This window comes from Mustela putorius, unplaced genomic scaffold, assembly GCF_011764305.1.
Source record: "Mustela putorius furo isolate JIRA1106 unplaced genomic scaffold, ASM1176430v1.1 tig00537227_pilon_pilon_pilon, whole genome shotgun sequence".
NCBI lineage: Eukaryota > Metazoa > Chordata > Mammalia > Carnivora > Mustelidae > Mustela > Mustela putorius.
Window position 1 is genome coordinate 5425772 of NW_025422368.1, and position 22818 is coordinate 5448589.

The 22818-nt window shown below is 40.9% G+C and overlaps 1 protein-coding gene and 2 long non-coding RNA genes across 6 annotated transcripts in view; 1 reads left to right on the forward strand and 2 right to left on the reverse strand.

The window, feature by feature from the left end:
- CERS5 (ceramide synthase 5) overlaps positions 1–22049 on the forward strand; it is a 30117-nt gene extending 8068 nt beyond the window's left edge. The window contains exons 2-11 of one of the 3 annotated variants that reach the window (XM_045072998.1): positions 10566–10671; positions 11252–11382; positions 12233–12290; positions 14573–14623; positions 15325–15417; positions 17288–17416; positions 17553–17659; positions 18648–18804; positions 19822–19930; positions 21121–21263. In XM_045072998.1, the coding sequence (XP_044928933.1) occupies positions 10566–10671; positions 11252–11382; positions 12233–12290; positions 14573–14623; positions 15325–15417; positions 17288–17416; positions 17553–17659; positions 18648–18804; positions 19822–19930; positions 21121–21128 (949 nt within the window). In that variant the 3' untranslated portion in view covers positions 21129–21263. Of the gene's footprint in view, positions 1–10565; positions 10672–11251; positions 11383–12232; positions 12291–14572; positions 14624–15324; positions 15418–17287; positions 17417–17552; positions 17660–18647; positions 18805–19821; positions 19931–21120 lie in introns of all 3 variants that reach the window. The other 2 variants (XM_045072997.1, XM_045072999.1) reach the window with 2 other exon arrangements.
- LOC106004329 lies at positions 401–21729 on the reverse strand. Of its 2 annotated transcripts, XR_006604626.1 has the most exons (4): positions 21641–21729; positions 18629–18836; positions 14422–14494; positions 414–452 (listed from the first exon to the last, which is right to left on the reverse strand). It is a non-coding gene; the product is annotated as an uncharacterized LOC106004329 (long non-coding RNA). The 2 variants fall into 2 exon arrangements; XR_006604627.1 differs by lacking the exon at positions 14422–14494 and having other exon boundaries at positions 401–452.
- On the reverse strand, positions 6128–7003 carry LOC123389955. Its single transcript, XR_006604628.1, has 2 exons — positions 6697–7003; positions 6128–6611 (listed from the first exon to the last, which is right to left on the reverse strand). It is a non-coding gene; the product is annotated as an uncharacterized LOC123389955 (long non-coding RNA).
- Positions 22050–22818: the final 769 nt, after the last annotated feature.

The window sequence follows — 22818 nt, forward strand, 5'->3', positions numbered from 1 at the left end:
GTATTTTCTCTCTTGCTGTGTCTTTCTCGGTCAAATAAATAAAATCTTCGTGTGTGTGTGTGTATTAAAGAATTTACTCAGGAAAATACCCTGACGTGGGTGCATATGTATAAGGGATATACAAAATAATGTATGGTTGGGAGTTATCAGCACACAAATGAATAGTATTAGTATAATTTAGTAATTTTTGCTCTCAGCATTCTTTTTCATTCTTAAAATTTATTGAGCATCCCTTATTCCTATTAGTTTTTCCATATTTGAAAGTAAAGTTGAGGGACACCTGGGTGGTGTCCCAATTAAGCATCTGCCTTCGGCTCAGGTCATGATCCAGGATCCTGGGATCAGTCCAGCATCCAGCTCCTTGCTCAGCAGGAAGTCTGCTTCTGCCTCTGCCTGCTACTCCCCCTGCTTGTGCTCATTCTCTCTCTCTCTGGCAAGTAAGTAAGTAAAATCTAAAGAAAAAAAAAAAGAAAGTTGATAAATTTAAGAAATGTACTTTTTATTTCATTAAGAGTAACAGTAATAGGGGCACCTGCGGGGCTCATTCAGTTAGGCATCTGCCTTCGGCTTAGGTCATGATCCCGGGGCCCTAGGATCAAGCTCTGCATCAGGCTACCTGCTTAGTGGGGAGTCTGCTTCTCCCTCTTCCTCTTCCCCTGCTCGTGTGCTTGCTCTCTCTCACTCACTCTATCTCTCAAATAAGCAAAATCTTAAAAAAAAAAAAAAAAAGTAACAGTAAGCCATGTTACATGTTAATGTGGATAACATTTTATAAAAGTAATCATTTTCAAAAATATTTAGAGAAAACAATCTCTTTCATGTCTGGCTTTAATAGAAGATAGTTGGATTCTTTTGGATTCTTCTTTCTGACTTCTGCATTCAATCTATTGTGATTCAATCTCTTGGTTGAAGTATATAAATAAAAGCTGGGGGGCACCTGGGTGGCTCAGTGGGTTAAAGCCTCTGCCTTCGGCTCAGGTCATGATCCCAGGGTCCGGGGATCGAGCCCCACATCGGGCTCTCTGCTCAGCAGGGAACCTGCTTCCTTCTCTCTCTGCCTACTTGTGATCTCTGTCTGTCAAATAAATAAATAAAATCTTTTTAAAAAAAAAAATTTATAAAAATAAATAAATAAAAGCTGGCCTCACACAAATATGTCATTGGAAAGGAGAAGTAGTTTTTCTTTGATACAATACCACAACACAAGTAGTAGTTTCTTTTCTCTTTTTTAAAAAATTGGGCTCCACACCCAATGGGGAGCCCAACATAGGGCTTGTATTCACAACCCTAAGATCAAGACCTGAGCTGAGACCAGGAGCCAGATGCTTAACTGACTGAGCCACCCACATGTCTCTAAGTAGTAGTTTCTTAAATGTTGGTTGCATTGTGAAATCTGAAACCCTATCAATGAACTTTTCATTCATGTTAAAATCAATTAGTCTGTCTTAAATTTTGAATGGCTGTCAAGAATTGGTCACTTTGCCTCGTTGCATCCAAGAGAGCAAGATGGGTTACCAATAGCTCTATTGGAGTCATCTGAGGAAATCTGGCAAGAGTTCTCATCCCTGGGGTACCTGGGTGACTTGGTTAAGTATCTGCCTTCAGCTCAGGTCATGATCCCAGGGTTTTGGGATCAAGCCCCACATAAGGCTCCCTACTCAGTGGAGAGCCTGCTTCTCTCCCTCCATCTCCCTCTGCTGCTGTCTTGCTCTCTCTTAAATAAATAAAAATATTTTTTAAAAAAAGTTCTCATGCTTGCCACATCTGCTCAAACTAGCGTGGTATGATCTGAAAATACAGTCTTAGTATGTGCCACCATTGTTTCCATCAGTCTGTGAAGGATATAGGCTTAAGTAAGTTGGATTAAGTGAACTTCTTGAATGGGTCTTCTACCTTAACTGCAGATATCTAAGATACTTACTTTCATGCTAACTCTTTTTTTTTTTTTAAAGATTTTATTTTTTTGACAGAGATCACAAGTAGATGGAGAGGCAGAGAGAGAGAGAGAGAGAAGCAGGCTCCCTGCTGAGCAGAGAGCCCCATGCGGGACTCGATCCCAGGACCCTGAGATCATGACCTGAGCAGAAGGCAGCGGGCTTAACCCACTGAGCTACCCAGGCGCCCCTCATGCTAACTCTTTGTACATAAAATAAAAGTACTTCAATTAAGAAAAAAGAAAAATACTGATTCATTGTGTTATAGTGTTATATAGATCTCCCAAATGTCAGTACATTCCTTTATATAATATTAAAAAAATCATATTAGTTAAATCTCATCAGAACCAGTCTTATGAAAGCTTGAAGCACTGGGAAGTTGTCAAGCTCAAAGGTAGATATAAGTTCTCCAAAATTCTAATTTTCACTTGAAAGCTTGAATTTTATCATTGGCACTAGTTGTTTTTGTTTTTCCTAGTTTTTTGGGGGGGGGTCATGAAAAGCTTAATTTTATTCATTTTCAATAAAATGTTTCCTGAAACACAGATCCAAATAACCTTGGTTTGTCTGTTGGCCATTCTTTCAGGTAGAAGTGGTATTCTGTGAAGAAAGTGATTCATTTGAGCACAGAACTCAGTTGAACTAGTGTTTCCTTAAGATAACTGTATACTTTGGTGTCCAGCAAAAGTGCTTTCTGTGTACTTCCCATTTGATCACAGAATGCTTTTTTAAAATACACTCAAAGGCTGATATTTATTAAAATCAATCATTTGTATTGCTTCAATGAGGACATTCTTAAGTGAACTGGCTTAAAAATAAATAACTAAGAGGACATATAGCAAGGAAGAACACAAAAACTACTACTACAGTTTGCTGCCACTGCCTTGATTTATTCTCAAGCACTGTAAATTTTACCTTCCATTGCTGTGCACTATCATTGCAAATTTCAGCACAGTAACAAAGGAAATTTTATTTCAAAAATGGTTTTTGCTTTGTGGGCCTCTAGAGAATATCTCAGGGACCCTGTGGGGTCTATAGACTATACTTTGAGACTTCCTGCTGTAATTGAATAAGATCAAGCAGGGTGAGTGTGTAGAGTAAGAAAAGAACCTGCATAGAACTCTGAGGAAACAGCATGTTTTAGCAAAGGCAGGGGTTGTGGGGGGGGGAGAAGCCCAACAGAAGACAAGAGGTATGACAGCTTTATAGTATTTGATAATATCAGTAGTTAGCATTTAATAAGTACTTACTTGGTCCCAGGCACTGTTCTGAGTGCTAAGCGTTGTTGAGTCCTCATAGTAACTTTATGAAGTAGGTGGATGTTAGTTTATCCTTATTTTACGGGGTGAGAAAATGGGAGCATAGAGAAAGTTAAATAGCATGTCTAGGTGACTCAACTAGCAGTGTATACCAAGCAGTCTAGTTCTGCCAGAGAGATAGAGGGAGAAAACTAGGAAGAGTATGGCAGTAAGGAAGCTAAGAGAAGAGCATTTCAAGAGGGAGGGCAGGGTCAGTAACGTAGAATAATGCCGAGTGGTCAGATAAGATAGAGGACTGAAAAGCATCCTTTTGATTTCACAGTAGGGAGCTTGTTGACAGCTTTGGCAAGAGCAGTGCCAATGGAGTGTAGGGACAGAGACCAGATGAGAGGGGGATGAATGCTAGGAATGAGTGGGAGTTAGAAGAGAAGGCTTGAGGAGAGAACTTTTTCCAAGAACTTCATAGTCAGAGGTGAGAGAGTGCCAGAGGGTATGAGGGGCAGGGAGAGCTGTTTAAAGATGAAAAGAACTTGAGTGTGTTTAAGTTCGGACAAGAAGAAAGAGATAGTGAGGCTGAAGATGATAGAGAGAGAGAGAAAAAAAAAAGAATAAATAGAATGAAATTTCTGATCAGGAAGAGAATGGATATGAAGCACAGGAATCTTAGTTTATAGAGTGACTCTGATGCCAGAAATTGAAGGGATTCCCTTCTCAGTCAAGATGTTTAAGAATCAGTTATTTCCACTTCCTTCTTCTTCCTTATATACCCTCTCTAGAGTCTTTATTCTTCTGGAATTTCTTTGGTGAAGGTTACCACAGATCTCCAAGTTGCCAAATTAGTGGATATTGAAATCCTTGTCTTGATCTCTGCCTCATTTGATACAACTCTACCCCTGGCCTTCGTGGCCTCTAACTGCACCTTTTACGCTAGTATTTCTCAGGATCCTGACCTTGGTTTTCTTCTCAATTTGTGTTCCTTTCTTGTTGCAATCACATGCACCGCCACAATTTTAGCTACCCCCTATATTCTCATTCTCTTGCTCTTTGTTTTTTCTTTCTCAGGTCCGAGAGAGAGAGAGAGAGAGAGAGAGAGAGAGAGTTAAGCCCCTTTCCAAGTTTATTTGCCTACTAGACACTTCCATTTCAATGTTCCCATAGGCACTTCAAATTCAGCATAACACAATTCATCTATTACTCCCAAATTTGCTTTCTTACCTTACGTTCTACTTGGTTGAGACACCATAATCAAGTCTCCCAAGCCAGAAATAGGGAACACTTAACTCTTTATTTTGCCTTCTACATCTCTTCAGTCACCAGGTGCTATTAGTTTTACCTCCTCAGCATCTCTGGAATCAATCCTTTCCTTTCCATTTCTATAGCCTTAGTTCAGTGCTTTATCACTTACAGCATGGAGTTTTTACAGTGGCCTTTAATTGATGACACTCCTTTTTTAATACACAAATCTATCTCTTCTCCACCTCAGCCTAAAACCCTCCAATGACTCTACAGAGGATAAAGTTCACGCTTAGCATAACATACAAGGCACCTGTGATCTGGTGTATAGCTTTTTCTCCTGCCCCTGTTGCCAGCCCCAAATTTGTACATTGCATAGTTCTCTAAGCATATTTTGTTTCTTATCTTTGCTTTAATACATCCTGCTCCAGCTGCCTGAATGTCTTTTTTTACTTTCCCCTCTTTCCATCCTACAGAAGCCACTCAAATTTTTAATGTGATTGGTTTATTAAGAATTCAGTTGCAGGGGCGCCTGGATGGCTCAGTGGGTTAAGCCGCTGCCTTCAGTTCAGGTCATGATCTCAGGGTCCTGGGATCGAGTCCCGCATCGGGCTCTCTGCTCAGCAGGGAGCCTGCTTCCCTCTCTCTCTCTCTCTCTCTCTGCCTGCCTCTCCATCTACTGTCAAATAAATAAATAAAATCTTTAAAAAAAAAAAAAAAAAGAATTCAGTTGCAAAGGGAAGGGAATTTCGGAATCTGTTTTCTGTGGGACTCTGCATTTGCTTCTTGGGGGTACATATGTCTTGGGGCAAGATTTTTGAATGCTGCTTGTGTACCTAAGGATTAAATTCTCTAAACAGGCTTTCTCTGGCCTTAAGAATCTTTATTTAAGGGGTGCCTGGGTGGCTCAGTGGGTTAAAGCCTCTGCCTTCAGCTCAGATCATGACTCCAGCGTCCTGAGATCAAGCCCTCATCTGGCTCTCTGCTCAGTAGGGAGCCTGCTTCCTCCTCTCTTTCTGCCTATTTCTCTGCCTACTTGTGATCTCTGTCTGTCAAATAAATAAATAAAATCTTAAAAAAAAAAAGAATATTTAAACATCTTAGTCTCTCTCTAAAATAAATAAAATCTTTAAAAAGGACAGGAGTGGGTGCCTTGTTGGCTGAGTCAGTTAAGCATCTGCCTTAGGCTCAGGTCATGATCCCAGAGTCCTGAAATGAAGCCCCACATCAGGCTCCCTGCTCAGCAGGGAGCCTGCTTCCGCCTCTCCCCCACCCCAACTTGTGCTCTTTAAAATAAATAAGTAAAATCTTTAAAAAAAAAAACCTTATCTCTCTTCCCACGTATGTGTGTGGGGGGGTGGGTAACATTCAGGTTCAGATATTGTCACTCATTACCTAATGTATACCATCCTCATCAGTCTGTATAAGACATTTCTCTCTTTTTTTTTTTTTTTTTTTTTTAAGATTTTATTTATTTATTTGTAAGAGAGAGAGAGTGAGAGCGAGCACAGGCAGACAGAGTGGAAGGCAGAGTCAGAGGGAGAAGCAGGCTCCCTGCGGAGCAAGGAGCCCGATGTGGGACTCGATCCCAGGATGCTGGGATCATGACCTGAGCCGAAGGCAGCTGCTTAACCAACTGAGCCACCCAGGCGTCCCGACATTTCTCTTTTTATTGTATTTTCCCCTTCATTCCCTATTTTGATTTCTTTGATGGTTATTTTTCTTTTTTTATATATAAATTCTGACACTTTATATTTTTCCAGAAATTTATCTGAGCCACTGCTTCCCAACCTAATAATGTTGCTGCACATATAGAAAATATTTTGTGTATTGCACATTGAGGTATATGAGACCAGAGGCTACAGACTAAGGTTACCTAGCTACCACAGGCCCCATGGATCAGCCTGAGAGCTAAGAGCAGTATCTCGGGGTAAATATAGCCCAAATATATTACTTGCCATGATACACCAGTTAAGAAGCTTGATCTGTACTTTAAAATATATTTGTTTATAGTATATGTCCACCAGTGATGTTGCAGTGAATCAGGAAAATAGAATTGTTAGCAGAGCTCCCGTCTTTGGTATGAAAAAGCAAAGTATTAAGTAATTCATCTTAATAAACTCAGACCTCATTCAGCCACTGCCATGTAGCTGCAGGGCAGGAAAAGGGCAGAATGAAATGATGTCTACAAAGCAGAACAGAAATGTTATAATCAGGTTGGGTCACTAGACTTGTGTTCCTGGAGTGGCAGGTAGATAGGAGTAGCTTACCATTCATTATAGGCCACTGAATGCCTACTAATTCAGACCTGCAGGCAAGGGGAAGTCTGGTCTTTAAATTATTTTAAAACTTGGGCAACAGATTGATCCTGGGGAGGACAAAAAAAAAAACACAAGGTAAATTTGATTTCTCATTGTCATCCAGCATAGCAATTTTCAAACTATGATGTCAGGGATCTTTTACACTCTGAAAATTAGTAAGGATCTGAGAGAGTTTATGTTTATATGGAGAACAGCTACCAACATGGGCTGCTTTAAAAATTAAAATGGAAATTTAAAACAAATAATTTTTATTAATTCATTTATAAATGACAAATTGAGGGGTGCCTGGGTGGCTCAGTGGGTTAAAGCCTCTGCCTTCGGCTCAGGTCATGATCTCAGGGTCCTGGGATCGAGTCCCGCATCGGGCTCCCCCCTCAGCGGGGAGCCTGCTTCCTCCTCTCTCTCTCTCTGCCTGCCTGCTTGTGATCTCTGTCAAATAAATACATTTTAAAAATAAATAAATAAATAAATAAATGACAAATTGATTATATTGGTAATATAACTGATGTCTCATGAAAAATATTTTCCAAAACAAAGCAAATGTGTGCTTGCTTCAGCAGCACGTATACAAAACAAAACAAAAAATTATGATAAGAATCGTATTATTTTACATTTTTGTAAGTCTCATTTGTACTTGGCAGCTGTATTCCCATGTCAGCCTCTGCATTCAGTCTATTGCAATGTCATGTAACCTGTGGAAAATTCCACTGTGCACTCATGAGAGAATGAGAGAGAAAAGAATGATTCTGAAGTTATAGACTTGTTACGAGAGTGTTTGGACCTTATAGACCTCTTGAAAGTATCTCTGAAACCCTAGGAGTCTCTATGTCATGCTTTGATAAGTGCTTATCTAACAGAAATGATGAAGACCTAATTTCAATTTTCTTCATTAAGGTGATTCATTAGGAACCTAAATAAATCTATATATTTAACTTTTATCAGAAAAAAATTCTTTTGCAATCGTAAGCCCCTATTTATGGTTTTGTGCTTCACACTGTAGCACAATATAGGTGCTCCACAAGTATTTGTCAAATAGATAAATTTTCTTAGGGTCTGTAGTTGTATAACTGACTGGATGTCAGTGACTTTATCTTTCATTGCACTCTGTGAACTAATAAGGTCAGGATATGAGCTAATTACAGCTCTAGGATATTAAGTCCACTCCAAGGTCCAGATAATAAAAAAATTATCTTGGCTTCACCCAGGTGAGCAGGGTACAAACCTGTCCCTGTTGTATGAAATAAGATTTCTTAATTCTTCTTGCCTTATGCCAAAGACACCCATCAGTGAGAACCCAGACTGAACTGTTCTGGTAAAAATAATAATAGCTGCCTTAAAAAATAATAAGAAGAAGAACAGCAGCTGCCTTTTAATGAATGTTTACTAAATATCAGGTACTGGGTGAGGCATGAAGCATGTCATTTCATTTTTAAAATAACCCTGTGAAGTAGATTTTATCTCCCTCCAATAGGTGAGTAACTCACCAAGTCCTGTAGCTGGTAAACTCTAACTCGAGGCCTTTTAATCACCTGACTGCTTCTGAATTGAGAAAGAGCCCTGGATCAGGGAGCAAGGGTAGGAATTGGAAAGGCTGTTTTTGTTATTGGATGTACCTCTTCTTGTAATTAATGTAGATGAGAGATGACAGTGCTTTCATCTCATATAGCACAAACTCAAAAGCAAAGAATGACTGCCTTAATTACTCCTCTGGAGTTCCAAAAGAGCAGTGGTAGGATTTGTAAGACCTCTCACTTGTCAGTTACAGAGCATTTACTGAGCACAGACACAGAACCTTGGTAAATGCAAAAGCAATATTCCCTGTATATTCTGTGTTCATAAGGAGTTTAAACGTGAGTGGGGTGCTAAAATATTTGTACACAGAATAATATACCAGGAAATAGAAATTAAAGTATCTACTAGTGTTGGCCTTCGAATGAAACTTTTGCACCACCTGTGTGAAAGGGGAGAATAGACTACAGATGTGGCTGACTTTGTGCTCTGAATAAATATTTCTCCATGGCTCAGTAACTTTGATGATAAGGGTAAAAAAAAAAGTTCTCACAGAGGAAGATAATAGTTTCTTATTCTCAGTCCCTCCCTTAGAGATAAATTCTGGATTCAAATGCAGATCAAGAAAATAGGTCAAGAGCACTCCATTGTATGCCTCCCAGTCTCATTTTCATCTTCGTACTCCTTAACGTGCTAAGAGAACTTAAAACTGATTTTGACTTATCCTGAAAATGATTACATGAGCCTTTCCTAGAGCTAATGCTCACAGAAGTTTATCGTTGTGAAAAAGAGAGCTCCCACGCTCTCTCTCTCTCTCTCTCCTCTCTTTCTTTCAGTAGTCTCTATGCCCTGTGTGGAGCCCAACACGGGGCTTGAACTCACAATCTGAGAGCAAGAGTCAGATGCTTAACCGACCAACCCACTGAGACACCCCTCTTTTTTATTTTCCTAAGATTTTTTTTCTTTTTAGAGTAAACTCTGTGCCCAACATGGGTCCTGAGCTAACAACCTTGAGATCAAGAGTGATCAACTGAGCCCTTACAGAGTGCCCTTACAGAGATCTTTCTTGAAGAACCAAAGAACAGTTCCTTAATTTTCAAAGATCTACACGTTAAAAACTAAGTACAATCAGTGATAATACCATGGAATCATAGATGTAGAAAAAAAATCTTAGGGATCACCTTATTACTTCTTCTAGATGATGAAACCAAGACCCAAGAGTTAAGTGACTTGACTAAGTTTATATGGCTTATTAGTGGTAGATTTGGGAATAGAACTGAATATTAATAGGTAATTTATTTCTCACCCTTCCCAATTTCCTTTCTTCCAGGCTACTGAAAGTTCTAAGTATTTACATAACCTTTTGATTAGCCAGGAAGGTGAGGGAGATGTAGGATATTTGTATTTAGGAAGAGCTCAGTCTCAGTTCTCCAGGGCCCTCCAATTAAGATCTTCTTGATCTTCTGATGTAAGGAAATCTACTGTTTATCAAGAATCTCATTTGTGGGGCGCCTGGGTGGCTCAGTGGGTTAAGGCCTCTGCTTTCGGCTCAGGTCATGGTCTCAGGGTCCTGGGATCGAGCCCCGCATCGGGCTCTCTGCTCAGCAGGGAGCCTGCTTCCTCCTCTCTCTCTCTTTGCCTGCCTCTCTGCCTACTTGTGATCTCTGTCTGTCAAATAAATAAATAAAATTAAAAAAAAAAAAAAAGAATCTCATTTGTGCCATGGTCTTCATGATACATTGTCTCATTGAATACCTTACATAGGTTTTATAAAGTAGACCAGTGCTGCTAACATTTTTTATGGGCATATGAAGAACGCCAGACAATCCTGTTACTGCAGATTCTGATTTTGCAGGTCTGGGATGGAGTCTGAGATTCTACATTTCCAAAAGGCTTATAGGAAAAACTAATTGTGTTTTTGGCCTGTGGCCCTTATATCGAGTAGCAAGGATGTTGATGTTGTCTTCATCTTATAGATGAAAAAAATGGATTTTGAGAGGTTCCTATAGGCAGTAAGTGGTAGACTGGTAGATAAAATGATAGGTTTGACTTAGGTCTTTCTGACTCTAAAGCTCAAGATGTGATTAGGGAAGCCAGAGAATAATGGAAAGAGAGCTTAACATTCTAATATTTCATCAACAGGTCACTTCTCAAGTGAGTCAGTGGCAAGAATCCAGGACCAAATCAACAAGTCCTAGTTCCCAGCCAAGTGTTTTCCCTTTTGCCTCCCATCAGTCCCCTAATCAGGATCTTTCCTTTGTGCTTAGCAAACCATATTTAGAAATGGCTTTGGATTTTTCTTATTACAGGTTTATTGCCAAACCCTGTGCACTTCATGTTGGCATCCAGGACAGTGGTCCCTATCCGGCCCAACCCAATGCCATCCTTGAAAAGGTGTTCATATCTATTACCAAGGTAAGTGGCAAAGAAACAGAAGACGAGTCATGTGAGGGGTTGCTCCACAGGGAAGGGGAGGGTGGAGAGCAGGTATCTCCAAGGGTAGGGATAGGATGGGTAGTCCATATAACTAAAAGGAGAGCTTTATCCTGTCAGGGGGAATATCTTTGGGTCACTATCCCTTAAATAAGTCAAGTTTACATACATTTGAATTTTAGGCCTACTAGCCACCACAGTCCTGCCTTTCCCAGACACATCTTGATTTTATTTATCCCTGCTCCAGCTTCCATCATTATCCAGTTGCATAATCAAGATAGGAAGGGTACCAATAGCCTGTGCAGCTTGGATTTTTAATAGCTTTTTTCACTCAACTTGGGCTGGAGGGAGACGACCAGAGAAGGAAGTATATAAAGGTAAAGGTCTTTGCTCATGTAAAATAGGACTTCTTACTAAAAATGAGTTTGGGGATGAAATCTAGAAAGACAAACATCCCTTAAACTGCTGTAGTTATCACCCCTCTGCCACTCAGCTAGTCAGAGGGATTTAATGAGAGGATCAAAGAAAAAGGGATGTTCTGACTCTGGTCATACATCTACAGTATCCTGATGAGAAGAGGCTGGAAGGCCTGTCAAAGCAACTGGACTGGGATGTCCGAAAGATCCAATGCTGGTTTCGTCATCGGAGGAATCAGGACAAGCCTCCAACGCTCACAAAGTTCTGTGAAAGCATGTAGGTGTGCATAGGGAGGTGGGGAGTGAGGAGAAGGGTAGGGTGTGACCGGACTGAGGTTTTCTTTTGGTAGGACAGTAGTCAGTGGATGTAGAGGCTAACTCAAATTATTATAGGCAGGAAAGAAGAGAACTGGAAGACTGGTCACCATTAGTGTCTTGAATATGCTTACCACTAAGCTAAATGTTGTAGTTCCATTTTGTTCCCTTTTCCCAAACAGACTGGGAGGGCATTCCTCTAACTGCATTCATGTAGGTAGATAGGCACACCCTTGTACACCTTGGCAGAGATAGTACCAGCTTGCTCTAAAATGATATTTTGGTGGGAAACATCCCCTTTCTGGATATACTATACTTTATTTCACTGGGGTTTTACTAATTATCCTCTGGATATAGAATACAATTCATCACTGTCATGCAAAAAAAATATTAGGCACTATCATTAGGGAGTGTATGGAAGAAAAGTTGATTGAAAGCCAGTATACACTTGTGGAAGTCTTTTAAACAGAGCTGGAAGATGTCTCTATCATTTTGGCTTTTTAGGTAACAGTATTCATCCCTATTTAGGAACTTCTCTTTTTTTTTTTTTTTTTTTTTTTAAGATTTTATTTATTTATTATTACTGTTTTTTTAAAGTAAACTCTATGGCTGATGTGGTGCTCACACTTAAAATTCTGAGATCAAGAGTTGCATGCTGTACTGACTGAGCCAGCCAGATGCCCCTCTGGGAACTAACCTTATTTCTCACCCATAATTGTCTGAGCTCCAAGTCTGCTGTCTTGACTTCCTCAGCCTCAAAAGACTTTCTTTTGAGTGAATATTCATCTAACTTCTCTTCTTTGCCCACCCAGGTGGAGATTCACTTTCTATTTATCTATATTCTGCTACGGAATTAAATTTCTCTGGTCGGTAAGTCTAAACTGTCTGTGGTGTGCTACTGGATTCTAATCATGCCTATGTGTTTAGAGATAGAAGTTAAATACCATTAGCTCTTTATTTTCCTCCTCCCCTTTTATTTTTCCTATAATGCCTATGGCCCAGGTGTATATGCTAATAGATGGTCTTCTGTCTGGTGTCTGACTTCAATAACTTCTTAACTTTACTGTTTCTCCCCTTATTTAGGGGAGATAATAGTACTAATTGTAATAGTGTAGTATAGGTATAGTATTGATTAATCAGCATAGTCTGTGATGCTCTGTAAATCATTTGACAAAAATCCCGTTCTTCTAAGGAGGAGACAGTTGTAGAAATGGAATCAGTAACCCTTTAAAGTGGATAAAACTGGTAGTATTCCTGCTTTTTAGTTAATTATTAGAGGTGAAGAATTTCAGGGCTTTTTTTTTTTTTTTTTTTTTTTAATATTTTATTTATTTGACAGAGTTACAGTGAGAGAGTGAACACAAGCAGGGGAAGTGGGAGAAGCAGGCTTCCCACCAAGCAGAGAGCCCCATATGGGGCTCCATCCTAGGACCCTGGGATCATGACCTGAGCGGAAGGTAGATGCTTAACGACTGAGCCACCTAGGCACCCCAAATTTCAAGCTTTTTGATTCCCAATTCCATGGTGGTTGGTTTTTGTTTTTTGTTTTTCACTATACCACACTATTTTCCTCTAAATGTTATAACTGAGGCTTCAAAATACATGAAGTAAAAAGAGGCAGAACTGAAGGAATGGACTGGACAAATCCATACCATTGTTGGTGATTTTAATACTCTTCTTTCATAATTGACCAAGTCATTAGATAAAAAATTACTAAGGATGTAAATTTGTACAATACAATCAGTTTGACCTAATTGACATTTAGAGAACACTATGCCAACAGCTGAAGAATATATATAATTTTCAAGTGCACATGGAATGTGAATTAAGACAGACCACATGCTAGGCCATAAAATAAGTCCCAGTAAATTTTAAAGTTTTGAAATCTTATAAGGTATGTTCTCTGCCCATAATGGAATTTAGCTAAAAATCAATAATATTAAGATATCAAGAAAATATTTGCAAGTTAAACTTTTGAAAATGACCCATGAATTAAAGAAGAAATCACAAGGGAAATTAGAAAATATTTAATGGAATTATGCTGAAAACCCAGTCTACCAAAACTTGTGGGATGCAGCTAAAGCATGCTTAGAGGGAAATTTATAGCTTTAAATGCTTATATTAGAAAAGAAGGAAGCTTTAAAATCAATGATATAAGCTTTTAAGATCTGGAGAAAGAGGGCCACCTGGGTGGCTCAGTGGGTTAATAAAGCCTCTGCCTTCAGATTAGGTCATGATCTCAGGGTCCTGGGATCGAGCCCCAAATAGGGCTCTCTGCTTGGCGGGGAGCCTGCTCTCCCCTCCACCCCGCCTGCCTCACTGCCTACTTGTGATCTCTGTCAGATAAATAAACAAAAATCTTTAAAAAAAAAAAAAAAGATCTGGAGAAAGAAGAGCAAAGTAAGTTAAAGGAAAGAAATAACCAAAAAAAGATAAAAAATTAATGAAATATCTATCATAGACCTATACTCCTGTAACAAATAATACATTATATATTAATTACTTGAATTTAAATTTTTAAAAAATTAATGAAATAGGCATTAAACAAACAATGGAGAAAACTGATAAGGCCAAAAGTTGGTTCTTTTTAAGGTTTAATTAAAGCTGTTAAACTTCTAGAATAAAAAAGAGAAAACAAATGATCGATGTCCGGGAGAAAAAGGGGCTCTCACTATAGATCCTGTTGATGTTGGAAGGATAATGACAATATTATGAACAATTTCATAGTAATAAATTCAACAACTTAGATGAAATAGACAAATTCCTTAAAGAACATAATTGAAACTCCAACAGAGATAATTATTTTTGACTTTTTAATCTTCGGCATGGAGCTCTCTCTCCGTTGTCAGACGGAATCATTGTCATCCTGCTTCCCTATTTCCCATATCCTAGATGTTGATATTTCCAAAAACTATCCTAGAGCTCTCCATACTCTCATTTACCTCCAAGTATGGTTTTTCTCTTTGTAATAACACTATCTTGATTTAGAAGAAAAACCTACCCATTTATTGAGCCTTTCAGGACCCATCGGTTCCGTCAAGAATTCCCTTTTCTTCCCCATCTCTCTTGTGCTCCTAGTATAGAGAAAGGGATTTATAGGTAAGCCAGGGTTGAATCCTAAAGGCTAACCTGGATTATCTGTTTTCTCTTAGTCACCTTGGTTCTGGGACATCCAACAGTGCTGGCGTGGCTATCCATATCAGGTATGGTCTGAGCGCTTTCAAGACAGGGGCCTTATCTATGTGTGGAAGGTACAGTAGGCAGGGCAGTCTCAGGGCAGATGGCATGTCTTCTTGGTATTCTGGAGGGATTAGGGGCTGAGTCTCTTTGAGTCATATATTCAGGGTATCTATTTCTGGGGCCCCCCATAACAGTGAAATCCAGCCATCTTTTTGTTCCAGATTCCCTATTATATTCACACTAATTGGGGTGGAAAGAAAAGCAGCTTCCTGGCACTTAATGAGATGCTTTCTGATTCAGGTGATCTTTTTGAATCAAGGGTAACTTGGAGTCCCCTTAAAAGTATCTTGGTTCTAACCTATTACTAGAAAAATGTCAGGGGCTGCTAACAGGATAGAAGAAAAGACTTGAGTGTCTTCAATCCCCTGAAAATCAGCACTAATTGTCCAGAGTTCTAGACATACTGATTTGATTGTGCTATTTTGTGTGTTAACGCTATCTGATCATTTCTAAAGATGTGAGCTGAAAATGTGTATGTGAAGGGGCAGAGAAGAGGTTTAATTCTCCACACTAATCCAAAGCCTGTCAGCTAGTACAGATCTTAGAAGATGATGGGGAAGAAGGGTGTCTAATAATTTTGGGTATTGGTCCTCTGAAACAGGAAGTTGTGAAGATGGAATGAATTTTTGACTAGCTGGTATTCTAACTACTTTCTCTTTTCCAGCCTCTCACAAGTGGGCTTTATTACTATTACATCATGGAATTGGCCTTCTATTGGTCTCTTATGTTTTCTCAGTTTATAGACATTAAACGGAAGGTAAGGACACTGCCTCCCTCCATGCTAATTTATTGCATCCTCCTCCTTTCTAGCGGCCACCATGATTGCTATTCTGGATTTTCTGGCCTGCCTGGGACCACAAAAGAGGGAGAAAGTAGGTTTGATGAGACTGTTAGGTCTTGATAATGCTCTCAGAAATGAGACTTAACCAAAGATGAAGTAAGTGTATCTGAAGCATTCTGGGCAGCCCAGGATAAGAACAGTTAACCAGCTAAAAAGCATACCCTTTTCCTTAGTTTTCTCTAAGGTTCTTACATGTATAAAGTTCTGGAAACTAGTCAGAACTTGGGGATAGCAAGGCCTCATCCAGGAAGAGGCCTGCTTTCAAAAAAGCAAGATCTGGCTTTTGATTTACATCAGAGATCCTTGCTCTTTCTCTGTTCTTCCTTCTTGGTAACTCCAGCTACTCAAAGAATGTCAACTGGAAGGGGTTTTAGATGACTTAGTTTACTGTTTTCTTGCTCTTGTTTAGGAAACAGAGATTCAGGGAAGTGAGTTGACTTGCCTACACAGTGACAAAGTTAGAAATGACTTAAGTTTTTTATACACAGACAGAAAGGACAGAATCTTCACTTTTTATTGGTATGCACCTGACATAATGTGGTTCCAGCAGCTCTAACGTTAATCTGTCACTAACTCATGATTACCTTTGGTAAGGAAAACCAGGGTTAGTATTTATGGGAATGGATTGACACTAATCTGGGTTCTTAGTTTTTGTATAATCCAGAAGCTCGGTACTCAGTTCAGATGCCCTTCACTCTCCAATGGTCAGGAAACACAGGTCCCTTTATTAAAAATTTATTTTAAAACACGACACATATAAAAAGGTTCATAATATATATGTGGCTTTTAAAACATACTGGAACATATACCTGTTAACCCATCCAGCTCAAGAACTACAACCTACCATTATATCTATGTGGAGAGAGCACAGACTTCTCATCCCTGTTTCTCTGACCCAAATTCACCTGCCTTCTCCCATCCTCTGTCCCTCAGTGGGTTGAAAAGTATTAGATATGTCTGATAACAGGTATTTAGAGATTTTTTCCAAGTTTAACTTGGCATTTGAACTAGAGCTTTAAATCTGAAAGCAGAAGTTGCTTACAGTTAAGATAGATTATTTAGTATTTCTCTGCAACTTTTTTTTTTTTTTAAAGATTTTATTTATTTATTTGACAGACAGAGATCACAAGTAGGCAGAGAGACAGGCAGAGAGAGAGAGGAGGAAGCAGGCTCCCTGCTGAGCAGAGAGCCCGATGTGGGACTCGATCCCAGGACCCTGAGATCATGACCTGAGCCGAAGGCAGTAGCTTAACCCACTGAGCCACCCAGGCGCCCTGCAACTTTTTTTTTTTTTAAGATTTTATTTATTTATTTGACAGACAGAGATCACAAGCAGGCAGACAGGCACTGATCCCAGGACCCCGAGATCATGACCTGAGCCAAAGGCAGCAGCTTAACCCACTGAGCCACCCAGGCGCCCCTCTTTGCAACTTTTTAGAACAGTTTAGCTTCACCCCCCACAGACCTCTCCTGTTAGGTCCCTTTGGTTGAAATTTCCTTCATCTGAACAGTCTTAGAATCTCAAAGATACTGCTTATAGGTCTGATTACCACCTGGGAAATTATTTCCAAGTGTCAGGTCAGCATACATGGTGTACATATTCTGCAACTTCCAAACAGAATGGTTATTTTCCATGCTTGGAGCTATATTAACATAGATTATAGGTCAGTTACTGGTGTAGAGTTTTGGGTCGAATGCTAGGGTGCTTCATAAGGGAGTGTTTAAACAAAATAGAACCTCTATGGCCTTGCCTTTACCCGCCTCTGCTGTTTCTGTTCCATCGTAGGACTTCCTGATCATGTTTGTGCATCACTTGGCCACCATTGGGCTCATCACCTTTTCCTACATCAACAACATGGTTCGGGTGGGGACTCTGATCATGTGTTTACATGATGCCTCAGACTTCTTGCTGGAGGTAAACCACCCCTGTCCAACCTTTGTTTCCTCAATATTCCTCTTTTCCCTCCTTTGTGTCAGAGAACTGGCTTTCTCCCCAGCTCAGTTCTTTTCTTCCCCCACCCCCAACTCAGTTCTTCTCTTCCTTTCTACAGGCAGCCAAACTGGCCAATTATGCCAAATATCAGCGTCTCTGTGACACCCTTTTTGTGATCTTCAGTGCTGTTTTTGTGGTCACTCGTCTAGGAATCTACCCATTCTGGTAAGTGTTAGGGCCATGGAGCTGCGGTCAGTATGTAGCTAATGATACCTTTTGCCAGTTTAGGGAACAGGCCACCAGACACCCTATTGCCCTGCCTTATCCTGGGCCTAACCTGACCGATAGACTCTCCCAGGACCTTACTTCCCTTGCACAGTATTTCTAGGAAGATGTGATCCAGGCTGAGAATATCCAGCTCACTTGCCTGTGGCTTTCCAGACTCCTCTGAGGAATAGCCCTCCTTTTATGCCTAAGTAATTCCTTTGCATCTTTTGCACTGACTGCAAAATTCTCTTCTTATTTTCCTGTTCTTCTGGCCTCCCGCATTGTAACCAACACACACACCACTCTCACTTCCACCCTCACTGCTCTGTACAAAGCCAATGACTGTAGGTTGGGGATTCTCTTTCGTCTGAGGGAATCAACTACCAACTGTCCTGTCTGTGCCTAAGGGCCTGAGTAATGGTTACGATTATGATTAAAACTGCTGCCCCAGTTTTGTGAGACGATTCATATTTGAAACGATTAATGATACGACTTAACCCATCAGTTCCTGAGACTTACCTATCTTTCCTTGCCTCCTAAGATCAAAAACTTCATAGGCCCCCTTTCTTTATATTTTTTCACTGTGGATGAATATCCCTGGCATTTCAACTGTTAGAACAGAGAGAGAAAAAGCTTACTGGGTTCTGCTTCCTAGGGAACTGAGCTTCATTCCTGTCCACCTGGCTTTGACTTTAGAATCTCACCACTTGGGGCGCCTGGGTGGCTCAGTGGGTTAAGCCTCTGCCTTCGGCTCAGGTCATGATCCCAGGGGCCTGGGATCGAGTCCCACATTGGGCTCTCTGCTCAGCAGGGAGCCTGCTTCTCCTCATCTCTCTCTCTGTCTGTCTCTCTGCCTATTTGTGATCTCTCTCTCTGTCAAATAAATAAATAAAATCTTTAAAAAAAAAAAAAAAAAAAGAATCTCACCACTGGCCTCCTCTTCTAGGATTCTGAACACGACCTTCTTTGAGAGTTGGGAGATGATCGGGCCTTATCCCTCCTGGTGGCTCTTCAATGGCCTTCTCCTGATCCTGCAGGTTCTTCATATCATCTGGTCCTACCTAATTGTACGAATTGCTTTCAAAGCTTTGATCCGAGGAAAGGTGAGGAGGAAAGATGGCTTCTTTCTTTGGGGCTGGATAACAAGATAGACATTACTTAGTAGACCTTCTCTATCTAGCTTAGTGAGCCGCAGTACTCAAGTAGACCCAAGAAAGCAGAAAGCTTAGGACTCCAGAGTTTTTGACTTTTCTCTAAGTGTTTAAGCTGTTAGACATGACTTGGAGGGGCACCTGACTGGCTTAGTCAGTAGAGCATGTGACTCTTGATCTCTGGGTTGTGAGTTGGGGCCCCACATGGAGTGCAGAGATTATTTAAAAAAAAAAAAAAAAAAAAAAAAAAGACAGATTTAGGAGAAAGGATCTGCCTTCCTCCTGTCTCTTGGGAATGACTATGGTTAAATAATGAACAGTATTGTGTTTCGAGATGGCCTCAACCCCTTCCTACCCCTCACCACCCTGCTTCAGTGTATTTCATATTTTTGGTTTTCTAGCATGGAAACCTTTTCTCAAAGGTTTAGAGTTTAGTTTAGAGCTCTAAACTATAAGCTGTTTGAAAGCAGCAATGTTTGACTGCCTAAGAATGGCATGATAGTTCACAAGCCATCGCAAGATGACCACACTGTGGTGTTCCGAGATGTGGGGCTAAGTACTTGCTTCATCCCACTGTTGTATCAAGTGGTGATCCTGAATGAGATGGGTAATTAGGATTTCAAATACCCACCTTGTGCCGAGAGACCAAGAATACACAGAGGGGTCATTTAATGATCACACTCATAGCTAGAGTGAGGAGGTTCGGAAGCAGTCTGGCTGGGATTTGCCAGTGGGCTCGGGATGCAGCCTTCAGCAATACAGAGTGCCGAGGGGGAGGGGCTCTGCCAGGGGAGACACTGAGTCTGGGAAAGGGAGATGGCATGTAACCCAGGCATATATGATCTGTTGTGTCCCTGTTCCTTATGGCTGCAATTGGTTTTAGAACTTGCTCAGCGTGTCTATGCATCCTGCTGTAGCTTCTGGGCTACCAGACATCTCTCTTCTCCCCTGCTTTTCTTTCCTGACCAGGTGACCTATCCAGGAAGGATTATACCCAGACTCTGTACTCTCCACTCTTTTCTCACCTCCTTCTTTTTTCCTATGCCTGGTGGGAGCTGGACAGTTTCATCTCTTGCATGTAAGTGTATCTGTGCTTCTGGCGTTCAGTAAAGCATGTCGGTTTGAACGTGTCTCTCTTCCTTCCTGCTTTCCTTCCTGTTCCCCGTGTTGTCTCTGAGCATGCCTCTCTCCTGACCCTGTGAGGCCACTGTTGACTGGAGCTCAGTTTGCCAGATTCTTGTTCCTAAATGGAGGCAAGAGTTGAATCTACTCTTATTTTTTCCCTTCTTTGAGCCTCCCTTTACCTCAAATCTAAATAGACTCTGCCCTCTGGTAGAAATTTCCTAAAGGTCAGGTAATCATTTGCTTGTGTTCAGAGGTAACAGCTGCAATAAGCCAGTCTTAGAGCTAACCAAAGCAAGTGCCCCACTCCTTGGCAACGGCATTTATAGCTCTGTTCCCTTCTCACTCCCTTCTCTCCTTTAATTTTTCTTCTTTTAACAAACACCTTGAGGTGCCCCTGGCTGGCTCAGTCAGTAGAACATGCGACTCTTAATCTCAGGGTCATGAATTCAAGCCCCACACTCGGTGCAGAGCTTACTTAAATAAAATATAAATCTAAAAACCCCATTATTTATATTATAAAATATAAATTAAAACACCCCAGACTTTCAGTTCTGGAGATCAGAAGTCTGGCAGGTCTCACTGGGTTTGTCTTCTTTACTTTCTATGGTCCATGGTAGAGAACTGGAAATACTTTGGTGTCATAGGGTACTGAGTCCAGTAGAATGACTGAAAAAGGCCTAGTTATGGATCAGCTCTAGGGATAAACAAAAGTCAGGATGACCAATATGAGTAACTCCAGTGGTCACTACCGCCAGAAGATAGAGGCAATGATGACAGCCACCTGTGTTGTTTGTATTGGTCTTTTCTAGTGTTTGAGGTGGGAGAGGCAAAAGAGCGCCTGGAGTCCACGCGGATTCAGTGAATGACTTCAGCTCTCTCTCTCGGGCTGATCCTGAGAGACACCCCTTTCCCAACTTCTTGTCCCATAGGGAACAAAGATGATGAGGGAGAAATCAAGAAAGAAGCAAAGGATATTCACAGCTGTAGCCATGGCCCGGACAGTATTTTGAGTCAGGTGCCACCAGAAAAATGGGCCACGGAGGGAGCAGGGCCAAAATATGGGCTCTGTGGGCTGGAATCTGCCTTACAGTAGCAGATAAGTTCTGTCCTCATCTTCTCTACCTCTGGCCCCATCCCACCCAGGTGTCTAAGGATGACCGCAGTGACGTGGAAAGCAGCTCGGAGGAAGAAGACGTGACCACCAACACAAAAAGCCCCTGTGACAGCAGCTCCAGCAATGGCGCCAATCGGGTGAATGGTCATATGGGAAGCAGCTACTGGGCTGAAGAGTAAGGTGGCTGGTGTGGGGACCACAGCACACATGGACTCATAGGGCCACAGGCAGCCTACTCCTCAGGCCTCCCCACGTCTACACACTTGTGACAAGGGGGTCTGCAGGGCACTGAGGAGAATCAAAGAAGCAAATATTTTTCACTTTTTTAAAAAAAACTTTGCCATTTTGTATTTAATAGCCAGGTTCCTTCAGTAATGTTATTTGCTGTGTGTGTGTGTGTGTGTGTGTGTACATGTGCGTGCGCACCCATGCACGTGTATGTATGTGTGCATATGCATTTGTTCATGTGCACGAGTTTCATTTCCTGGGTTGGGGCACAATTCAAGACTAGGGCCACTGGGCCTCACGCCCCCCCCCCTTTGAACCCACCTCAATCCCAGATTTGGCTGCATCTTGATAATGCTGGCTCTGGGCTCTCCCCTCCCTTGTTGTTCATGGCTCTCGAAGCTCTGGCCATCTGAAAGGAACGGTTAAGTTCAGCTCCAGGTTTCTGTACTGTTCCTCCTTGGAGCTGGAATATTTGACATGAAGTTGTACAGAAACACAACTGTGGATGAGATGACTGAGATTTTTCGTGGCCTCTAACTAGATGCTCTTCCTACCACCTGGTAATTACAGGGACAGCTACTGATGCCCTGCTCTTTACTAAATGGTACGCAGGGAGGGGGGTTTGGCAGAGGGTGCGCTGAGGGCTAGCAGAAGGCAACAGCCACTGGGTGAGCCGTTAATGGTTTATACTATTGTTTACTCTTCTGTGATTAAAAGTGCTTCAACCCTCTTCTACTGTCTCAACTTCTTTAGTGACTCTATCCCCAATTCCCTGAATTCATAAGCTAAGTAAGGAAATTTTCAGGTCTGATTCTAAAGGTTCTTAGACTCCCAATTTTTCCTTTCTGTGCCTGCTGGGAATGGAGTGCCTATATTTTATGGCTTTATGTGTTAAGAAAAAATTAAATATGCATAATAGTAACAAAAAATACTGAGCAGATAAAAGTATGGATATTACCAAACAAAGAATTTGGTTGAAGACACGTTTAGGGAGATACCTGTATGTCCCATACAGAGACTACCAGTTAACACTTAAAAGATTGTGATAAATGAGTCTGAGACGTTTTCTCTTTTAATTCTATTTTCTTTTAGCCATAGAAAAACAGTCTTCCTAATCCAGACTTCTCTGTAGTTGAGGTCTTGGCAAAATTGCCAATGGTAGTATTCATCTCAGGACAGTTTTCCATTTAGTGAATATTCAGATTATCAAAATATTTCCAGATGTTCTTATGTACATTAAGGCTTATGCAATGCTTCATTGTCAGGGAAATGGATGAAAATTGAGAGAAACAGGTTACTGTTCTAAGAATCAGGTACTCACTTGGTGTTTACTGACATTATTGGGATATAGACCCAGCTAAAATTACCTTACTGAGTGGCTGGCTTGTTTTTGTTTTTGTTTTTGTTTTAATATTTTATTTATTTAACAGGCAGAGATCACAAGTAGGTGGAGAGGCAGGCAGAGAGAGAAGGGGGAGGAAGCAGGCTCCCTGCTGAGC